We start from the raw sequence: 10699 nt of genomic DNA on the forward strand, positions 1-10699 counted from the left end.
AATCTCATGGCTGTGAGGTAGTACCTCAGAGTTGTTTTAATGGGCATTTCTCTAATTACTGGTGATGTAGAACATTTTTTATATTCTTGACCTTTTGTTTCTCTAGATGAATTTTGTTGTTTTTTTTCTAGCTATATAAAATAATACTTTTGTAGTTTGATTGGTATGGCACTACATAAGTTAATTTAGGTAGTAGTGTCATTTTTATTATATTGACTCAACCTATCCACGAGCAATTAATATATCTGCGAATGTTTAGACTTGTATTTATTTGTGTGAAGAATGTTTTGTAATTGCATTCAGGGTGGTCAAGAAGGAATAAAAGGACTGCCAATCTCTCCCAAAACTTTTTCTATAAAATGACCACAGAAAACACCAAACCAAATTCTGAGCAAGAAAGTCAATTAAAAGTCATGATGAGTTATTTTTCCAACCCCAGCCAGCTTAGAAAGATAGAAAGAGAAATCTGTGGACATTAGGGTAGAGGCTAGATGGAACATGGAAGAGCTGTTTTGACTCTCCCTGCTTTATGTGTTAAGACTGTGTCATTTGTGTCATAGAAGACATTTGGTAGGACTTCTTATTTTTTCAGTTTATGTAGTATTGAAATTAATTGTTTTTTAAATGCTTTGTAGAATTAGCTTGTAAATCCATCTGGTTCTGGGCTTTTTTTCTTAGGGAAGAGAGAGAGAGATGATAGCATGTATCAAGTGAAGATTATTTTGAAAATGAGGGAGTAATAGGGGGAAAAAGGAGAAGGAAAAGAAAGTGGCACTTATATAGTGCCTCTTATGTACCAGGTACTGTGCTGAGTGCTTAACAAATAATATCTCATTTGATCTCCACAACAACAGTTTGAGGTAGGTACTATCATTCCCTCATTTTACAGTTAAGGAAATTGAGAAGTGACTTGCCCAGGGTCACATAGCTAGTAAGTATCTGAAACTACATTTGAACTCAGGTCTTTCTGACTCCAGGCTCAATGTTCTATCCATTTTACCACCTAGCTACCTCAGGAAGCACATTTATGACTTGTTCAATTTCATTTTCTAATGTAAGATTGTTCAAGTATTCCATTCCCCATCATGTTAATTAGACATTTATATTTTTCTAAATGTTCATCTATTTCATTTTAATTGTCAGTCTTATTGGTGTATACTTGGGCAAAATTGCCTTTATTTCCTCTTCATTGGTTATGAATTCATCTTTTTCATTTTTTAAGTTAATTTATTTATTTTTAGTTTTCAACATTCACTTCCATAAATTTTAAATTTTCTCTCCCTCCCCAAGATGGAATGCAATCTGATATAGGCTCTACATATACACTTCTATGAAACATATTTTCACATTAGTCACGTTGTATAGGAGAATTAGAAGAAATGGAAGGAACCATGAGAGAAAAAAAAAAAAAAACAAAACAAAAAAACCAGTCTGCTTTGCTCTGCATTCAAACTCCATAGTTCTTTCTCTGGATGTGGATAGCATTTTCCATCATGAGTCCTTTGGAACTGTTTTCGGTATTTGCATTGCTGAGAAGGGCTAAGTCTTTCAAAGTCAGTCATCACACACTGTGGTCGTTACTGTGTACAATGTTCTCCTGTTTCTGTTCACTTCACTCAGCATCAGTTCATATAAGTCCAGGTTTTTCTGAAGTCCACCTGTTCATCATTTCTTATGTAACAATAGTATTCCATTGTATTCATATACCACAGTTTGTTCAGCCATTTTCCAATTGATGGGCATCCCCTCAATTTTCAGTTCTTGGTTACCACAAAAAGAGCTGCTAGAAATATTTTTGTACATATTTGTACATATTTTGTACATTTGTGGGTCCTTTTCCTATTTTTATGATCTCTTTGGGATACAGCCCTAGAAGTTGTATTGCTTGGTCAAAAGGTATGCACATTTTTTCCAAATTGCTCCCCAGAATGGTTGGATCAGTTCACAACTCTACCAACAAAGATGTAGCATTCCAATTTTCCCACATCGTCTCCAACATTTGTCATTTTCCTGTTTCGTCATGTTAGCCAATCTGATAGGTGTGATGTGGTACCTCAGAGTTGTTTTGATTTGCATCTGTTTAATCAATAGTGATTTAGAGCATTTTTTCATATGACTATAGATAGCTTTAATTTCTTCCTCTAAAAACTGTCTGTTCATATTCTTTGACCATTTATAAATTGGGGAATGACATGAATTCTTATAAATTTCTCTCAGTTCTCTATGTATTTTAGAAATTAGGCTTTTAGGGGCAACTAGGTGGCACAGTGAATAGAGCACCGCCCCTGGAGTCATGAGGACCTGAGTTCAAATCCAGCCTCAGACATTTAACACGTACTAGCTGGGTGACTTTGGGCAAGTCACTTAACCCCAATTTCCTGCCTTCCCCCTCCAAAAAGAAAAAAAAAAGAAATGAGGCCTTTATCAGAGACACTAGTTGTAAAAATTCCTTCCCAGTTTTCTACTTCTCTCCTAATGTTGGTTGCATTGGCTTTGTTTGTTCAAAAACATTTTCCAATTTTTACATTTTACATTTTTACAAATTTACATTTACCAATACTGGTAACTTGGTTTTCTTCTATTTTTATATCAAATTAGCCAAAAGTTTATCTATTTTATTGTAGGTTGTTGTCTTTTTTTTTTTTAACTAGCTCCTAGTTTTATTTACTAGTTCAATGGTTTGTTGTTATTGTTTTTTAACTTTCAATTTTGGTAAGTTCTCCTTTTACTTTAAGGATTTCTATTTTGTTGTTCAAGCTAGGGTTTTTCATTTGTTGTTTTTCAAGGGTTTTTTTTTTAGTTGTATGCCCAGTTTATTGATCTGTTCTTTTTCTCTTTTCTTTAGATAAGCATTTAGAGATATAAAGTTTCCCCCTAATACTGCTTTGGCTGTATCTCACAATTTTTGGTATATTGTCTAATTGCTGTCATTATTTTTAATGAAACTCTAATTGCTTCTGTGATTTGTTCTTTGACGCACAATTCTTTAGGATTAGGTTATATAGTTTCTAATTAATTTTTAATTCATGCTTCAAAGACTCTTAACTGAATGCAGTTTTTATTGTATTATGTTTAGAAAAAGATGCATTTAATATATTTCTACTTTACCGCATTTGTTTGTGAGGATTTTATGTCCTAATATATGGTCAATTTTTTTTTGTGAAGGCATCACACACAGTTAACAAATAGGTATGTACCTTTCTATTTCCATTCAATATTCTCCAGAAGTCTTTCCTATCTAACTTTTCTAAAAGTCTATGTCTTTAACTTCTTTCTTATTTAGTTTATGGTTAGATTTGTCTAGGACTGAGAGGAGTAAATTAAGGTCCCTATCTAAGGTAGTTTACTATCTATTTCCTTCTATAATTCATTTAACTTTTCCTTTAAGAATTTGGATGCTATGCCATTTGATGCATATATGTTTAATATTGATATTAATTTATTGTTGATAATACTTTTTAGCAAAATGTAGTTTTCCTGTTTTTATATTTTAATTAGGTCTATTTTTGCTTTTGCCTTGTCTCAGATTATGATTATCATCTCTGCATCTTTTACTTCATCTGAAGTATAACAGATTCTCTTTCAGTCCCTTATTTTTAACTCTATGTGCATCTTTCTGTTTTGAGTGTTTTTTTATTTGTTTATTCACTTTTAGTTTACAACATTCAGTTCCACAATCCCTTGAGTTTCAAATTTTCTCCCCCTCCCTCTCCTCTTTTCCCCCCTCCAATGGTGGCATACAGCCAAATATAGGATCTACAAATACTTTCACATTAAACATTAGTTAGGGTGTAAAGAATTATTATAAACAATGGAATGAACAATGGGAAAGACAAAACAAAACAAAACAAGAAAAAGAAAGAGAGCAAGTAGTTTGCTTCAATCTGCATTCAGACTCTGTAGCTCTTTCTCTGGATGTGGATTTCTCTTTCCATCAGGAGCCTTTTGGAGTTGTCTTATAACCTTACATTGCTGAGAGGAATCCAATCTATCAAGGTAAATTGTCACACAATATGTTGTGTCTGTAATTGTGTACAAATTTCTACTGGTTCTGCTCTTCTCACGCAACATCAGTTTATATAAGTCTCTCCAGGTTATTAGGAAATCTGTCTGCTCCTCATTTCTTATAGCACAATAGTATTCCATTACAGTCATATACCACAACTTGTTCAGCCATTCCCCAATTGATGGGCATCCCCTTGATTTCCAATTCTTTGCCACCACAAAAAGAGCTACTACAAATATTTTTGGACATATGGGTCCTCCTCTCACTTTTGTGCTCTCTTTGGAATACAACCCTAGAAGTGGTATTGCTGGATCAAAGGGTATGCACTTATTTATATCCCTTTGAGCATAATTCCAGATTGCTCTCCAGAATGGTTGGATCAGTTCACAACTCCACCAACAATGCATTAGTGTTCCAACTTTTCCATATCCTCTCCAGCATTTAAATTCTCCTGTTTTGTCATCTTAGCCAATCTGGCTGGTGAGATGTGGTACCTCAGAGTTGCTTTGATTTGCATTTCTCTAATCAATAGTGATTTAGAGCATTTTTTCATAGGCTTATAGATATCTTTAATTTCTTCCTCTGAAAACTGCCTATTGATATCCTTTGACCATTTATCAATTGTGGAATGATTTGTATTCTTATAAATTTGACTCAGTTCTCTATACATTTTAGAAATGAGGTCTTTATCAGAAACACTGGTTGTAAAAATTCTTTCCAATTTTCCACTTCCCTCCTAATCTTGGTTACAATGACTTTATTTGTACAGAAACTTTTCAATTTAATATAATCAAAATTATCCATTTTGCATTTTATAATGCTCTCTACCTCTTGTTTCATCATAAAAATCTTCTCTTCTCCATAAATCTGACAGGTTAACTATTCCTTGCTCTCCCAGATTGTTTACAATATCAGCCTTTATACCTAGATCATTCACCCATTTAGACTTTATTTTGGTATACAGTGTTAGATATTGGCCTATGCCCAGTTTCTGCCATACTATATTCCAGTTTTCCCAACAGTTTTTGTCAAATAGTGAGTTCTTTTCCCAAAAACTGGGGTCTTTGGGTTTATCAAACAGTAGATTACTATAGTCATTGACTGCTGAGTCTTGTGTACCCAGTCTATTCCATTGATCCACTACTCTGTTCCTCAGCCAGTACCAAGTAGTTTTGATGACTGCTGCTTTATAATACAGATTAAAATCTGGTATGACTAGGCCACCTTTTCTAGCATTTCTTTTCATTAATTCCCTTGATATTCTGGACCTTTCGTTCTTCCAAATGAGTTTTGCTATTATTTTTTCTAGCGACATAAAGTAATTTTTTGGTAGATTAATTGGTATGGCAGTAAATATGTAATTTAAGTAAAATTGTCATTTTTGTTATATTAACCCAGCTACGAGCAATTGATGTTTTTCCAGTTATTTAGATCTGACTTTATTTGTGTGAAAAGTGTTTTGTAATTGTGTTCATATAGGTCCTGGATTTGTTTTGGCAGGTAGATTTTATAATGTCTACAGTAACTTTAAATTGAATTTTTCTTTCTATCTCTTGCTGTTGGATTTCGTTAGAAATATATAGGAATGCCAAGAATTTATGTGGGTTTATTTTATATCCTGCAACTTTGCCAAATTTATTTATTATCTCAAGTAGTTTTTTACTTGATTCTCTAGGATTCTCTAAGTATATCATCATATCATCTGCAAAGAGTGATAGCTTAGTTTCTTCTTTGCCTAATCTGATTCCTTCCATTTCTTTTTCGTCTCTTATTGCTACCACTAACATTTCTGGTACCAAATTGAATAAGATGGGTGATAATGGACATCCTTGTTTCACCCCCAATCTTATTGGAAATACTTCTAGCTTATCCCCATTACATATAATACTTGCTGATGATTTTAGATAGATGCTACTTATTTTTTTAAGGAAGACTCCATTTATTCCTATACTTTCTAGTGTTTTTTCAAGTGTGTTTCTTGAAACAATGTATTGTTGGATTCTGGTTTTTAGTCATTTCTGCTATTCTTTCCCATTTTTTGGGTGAGATCATTCCATTCACACTCACAGTTATGATTGCTTAATCTTATATTTATCCTTCTCTCTTTTTAAAAAATTTCCACCCCCCATCCCCTTCATCCATGAGGAATGACAAAGAAAGAATCTTGAATCTAGCAAGATAGGTAACAAGGTATATTACATCTAGAATCAAAGGGGTGTCTAAACAAACTTTTTGTAATGAACTGAATAAGGCTGGAGTGGGTCTTTCTTCAATAGGTTCCTAAGGCCCTCCTTAGAAATGTATGGATCAGTCACCTCAGGCCTGTTTCCTCCTTAAGATTCTGGTTTGCTTCTGACCACTGCCTCCTTACTCAACCCTCTATTTTTTCCCCATTCCATTTCTCTTCATTCCTTTCCCTCTTAATTCCCTGCTAGGTAAGATAAATTTTTATACCCAACTGTATGTGTATGTGTATGTGTATGTGTATGTGTATTCTTCCTTTCTTGAACCAGTTCAGGTAAGAGTGAGGTGAAAGTCTTCATTCTCCTACACCATCCCTTCCATTGTATAAACTTTTCCTTGCATATCCCATTTATGTGAGATAATTTCCTCTATTCTTTCTTTCTTCCCCCCTCTCCCAGGGTATTAATCTTCCCCAACCTGCCATTCCTTTAAAGACTATCCCAACAGAAGAGAATCACACCCAGGTCCTCTGTCTCATTAGACTCCTTCTAATACCCCTGGTGATGATAAAGTTCCGAGTTATCCTCTTGCTGTATAAGTAAACAGTTTAACTTTTTTAAGGCCCTTGTGATTTCTCACTTCTTAGGCTTTTCTTGAGTCCTATGTTTCAATGTCAGATTTCTTATTTAGCTCTGTTTTTCTCATCTAGAATGTTTGAAAGTCCTCTATTCCATTAAATATTCATTTTTTTCCCCTTGTAGGATTGTACTCAGTTTTGCTGGGTAGGTTATTTTTTATTGTAATCCAGGTTCCCTTGCAAAGGTGCTTATCAGCTACTAAAAGTGCTTCATGTTTTGGGTATCAGGTTACAAGTCAAGTTAACAAGCATTCATTAATTGCCTAATATGTGCTAGGCATTGGGCATACAAAGAAAGGCAAAAAACAGCCCCTGATGCTAAGAAACTTAGTGTAATGGGTACATATGTGAGCTATGTGTAAACAAGTATATACAAGATAAACTGGAGATAATCTCAGAGGGAAGGTATAAAGGTTAAGGATGACAAGTAAAGCCTTGTAGAAAGTGGTGCTTTGATGAAGCCAAGAGGTAGAGAGGAGGAGGGAGAGCTTTGCAGACGTAGGACATGGCCAGTGAAAATGCCCAGTGTCTTCCAAGGCACAGCTCTAGATCACAGAGTATCTAGAAAGGGGAGCAAGATATAAGAAGACTGGACAGGTAGTAAGGCATCCAATTATGAAAAGTTTTAAAAGTCAAACAGAGGATTTTATATTTGTTTCCAGGTACCTGTGACTCCTTTTCATCTTTTGCATTTTCTGTGGGTTGAAATAAAGTTTATTTTACAGTCAATATGCTTTTGTTACATTGAGTGATTGTATGGAAGCTGGGGACACCCATTATCCACTTTTGTGTAAATCAAGATGTGTTATACTTAAACTATATCTGGAGATTTTCCTAGAGTAAAGTAGTCGCCGAGACAAAAAGTTGAATAGAAGCTGAACTTTTGGATAGGCCCACGCTCATACCCAGTCCATTTGAGCCAAGATCTCAGGGTTACAGGTTACACAAGCAAAGACTGGATAATTGCATATTTGGCATCTTAGGTTAGGTTGAAGTGGATAGCTACTTTAATTTAAGATTCTGTGGCAAGGACAATAGGATTAGGAAGAAGACATAACAGGACAAAAGTGATTTCTCTACACAGACTATTTTCTCATCTGTAAAGCAAGGATAACAAATACCTTATAGGACTATTTCAGCAGTCATTGAAATAATAACTTTGTGAATTGTAAAGCCATTTACTGATCATAGATAGTTATCATGCCCTAGAAGGTATTCTATAGAATGATCTAGATTTATTCAAAGGAAATGGTACTAGAAGGCTCTAGGCCAGAGACTTGAATCACTTGTACCTACTGAGGGTTTCATTTTCCTTTGTAAATGAGGGACAGTTATCTGCCTTTGAAAAGTATAAAGCACAGATGAAGGGACTATATGTAGTTTGCATCCCAAATGCCTTTACCAAGAAGTCTAATCATTCATCTTGCCTGTCTTTCCTGGGTCAGGGGAGGGGACATCTAGGTAGAAACTAGCAAAAAAAAAAAAAAAGAAGCAGAGACTTGTAGTCAGAATATGAAAGAATAAGGTCAGAAACTGGCCAGGAAGAACTCCCCGCCCCGCCCCCCCATGAGGAATAACAAAGAAGGTGCTTTGGATCTAGCACATAGGTAACTAGGTACACTACTGCTAGAATCAGAGGAGTGTCTAAGCAAAGTTCTGGTCAAGAGCTCAATAAGGCTGGAATGGGTCTTTCTTCTACAGGTTCCTAAGGCCCTGCTTAGAAACATATGGATCCGTTGCCTCATGCCCCAAGAGGAGAGGCCTGAGATGTGGCTACTTCTCCAGTATTATACTTAAGCTATATCTGGAGATTTTCCTAGAGTAAAGTAGCTGCCGGGACAAAAAGTTGAATAGAAGGCTGACCTTTTGAACAGGCCCATGCTCATACCCAGTCCATTTGAGCCAAGATCTCAGGTTCACAGCATACACAAGCAAAGATTGTGTAGAAAAGTGAGGCTGGGGGTGGCTAGGTAGCACAGTGAGTAAAGGGCCAGCCCCAGAGTTAGGAGGACCTGGTTCTGGCTTCAGATACTTAACACCCACACCCACACCCACACCCACACACACACACACACACACACACACACACACTAGCTGTGTAACCTTGGGCAAGTTACTTAACCCCAATTGCCCTCCAAAAAGCAAAAAAAAAAAAAAGTGAGGCTAAGGATTATAAGAGAGTTTCCCCTAGCCTGAGGAGGAGGAGGGTAGAATTTGGTCCTTTAGACCACAGCTCTCTTGGAATCTCATCCCTTTACCCCCATTACACAGTGAGAGAAACATTTTTGGCTTCAATCTCTTTAATTCACTTTTAGATACATGAGCCATATAGCAGACACATATAAAATATAATGGGAAGCACTGGGGGCTAGTCCAGCCCAAGGCCTACAGGATGATGGTGGAAAAGGAGCGGGGTGCAGCTGGCCCTACTGAGTAAGATCAGGTCACAGAAAAGATCCTTTACTTCTCAGCACAGGCCCAACATCACCTAAACTGACAAGGCCAATAAAAACATCTGAGATATGAGGGGTGGGGAGGAAAATACAGGACTGAGGTATAAGTTGGGTATAGGTGGGACCCAGGTTCCTTTAAAGGGCCAAGAGAAGTCTAAGTATCTTCATTATTCTCTTCCCTTCCTTCTCTTGGTTCCCAGGAGACTAGAGAACTCCCCATAGTAGTGGGGGTATATACAAACATCAGTAGAGGAGGAAAGGTGTTAGGATCTCAGTCAATGTATGAAAGTACAAATTATCTCCCTCCCTGAAGGGCCTCTTGATCAATCCTTGGACTTCTCTTCTATTGAAGCTCTTATAATTTATCCATTTTCAAAATCCCAGGACAGACACTGATGGTGCCTCTCCCTTAGCTCTGGCTTCCTCTGTTGCCTTCAGCCTCAGCATCACCTCTGCTAGTCTCTGCCCCAGCCTCACTGCTGGGGGGGACAGGTGTACCGCTACCGCGCACCACTCTCCTCTCCACTCGGTATTCTTGTTGTCCTACTCGGGGCTTGCCTTGTACCAGGAACTCCCCATCATGATAGGTGATGAACACTTCTGTATAAGGGTAAGTACCATACACTCGGAGCAGATCATCCCGAACAAAGTCTGGCAGCTCCTTGATGCGACTCCAAGAACGGTTTAGCCTCCCCCATCGAAGTTCCCCCAAAAAGAAACTACCCTCAGACCACAACTCCTGTGATTGCCCTACCAGTCCTGGTCTTGACCGAGTATAAGGGCCACCATTCCCATAAGAGAGGTGGTAGAGAAGAGGGTTCGTGTGCTCCAAGAACCAGATTGGGTGCTGACAGGGGTTATAATAGGAGCCCAGAGTGTAGTATTGAGCAGCCAAGTCCTGGTACCTTGCCTGATCACCTGCCAATGGTGCCAGGGGCTGGCTAGTAAAGTTGTGCATCTGGATGGGGGGCAACACCATCGAGCCAGGCATGTAGGTGTAGGTAAAGAATTGGGGCTGGGCACCTTGGGAAGGCAAGTAGCCAAAAGGATACATCGTCCAAGGTCCTCACACTGCTGCTACTTCACCACATTGCTTCAGAACTGTCTGTGTCTCTTCTGGAACTGGGAGTAGGAGGAGAGAGGGTCAAGAATAAATAAGGACCAAACCACAACAATGCCCTGTCACCCCCCCCCCCAGGTTGTCAATATCAATATCAGAATCCCCAGGAAACTCAGACTTCTGCTGCCTTCTCTCCAAGGAGCCAATAAAGCAGCCCCTCCCACATCTACCCCCCAGGCACACACCTCATCTCAGTGAGACCACCCTACTCCCCAATCCAGTAATTCAATCCCACAGACCCACTCATAGAAATAGAGAACTTTTTACATAGGATAGGGACATGGGAACCTCTTCCTTCT

At 37.7% G+C, this 10699-nt stretch overlaps 1 protein-coding gene across 1 annotated transcript; it reads right to left on the bottom strand.

Annotated features, from left to right (window-relative positions):
- Positions 1 to 9595: 9595 nt before the first annotated feature.
- On the bottom strand, positions 9596 to 10376 carry CUNH10orf95 (chromosome unknown C10orf95 homolog). The gene has a single exon (XM_069097552.1). The coding sequence runs from the start codon at positions 10332 to 10334 to the stop codon at positions 9690 to 9692; it is 645 nt and encodes a 214-aa protein (XP_068953653.1). The 5' UTR covers positions 10335 to 10376; the 3' UTR covers positions 9596 to 9689.
- Positions 10377 to 10699: the final 323 nt, after the last annotated feature.

The sequence above is a fragment of the Petaurus breviceps genome, unplaced genomic scaffold, assembly GCF_028583685.1.
Source record: "Petaurus breviceps papuanus isolate PSGF00001 unplaced genomic scaffold, PetGlider_PUasm1.0 37, whole genome shotgun sequence".
In the NCBI taxonomy this organism is placed as follows: domain Eukaryota; kingdom Metazoa; phylum Chordata; class Mammalia; order Diprotodontia; family Petauridae; genus Petaurus; species Petaurus breviceps.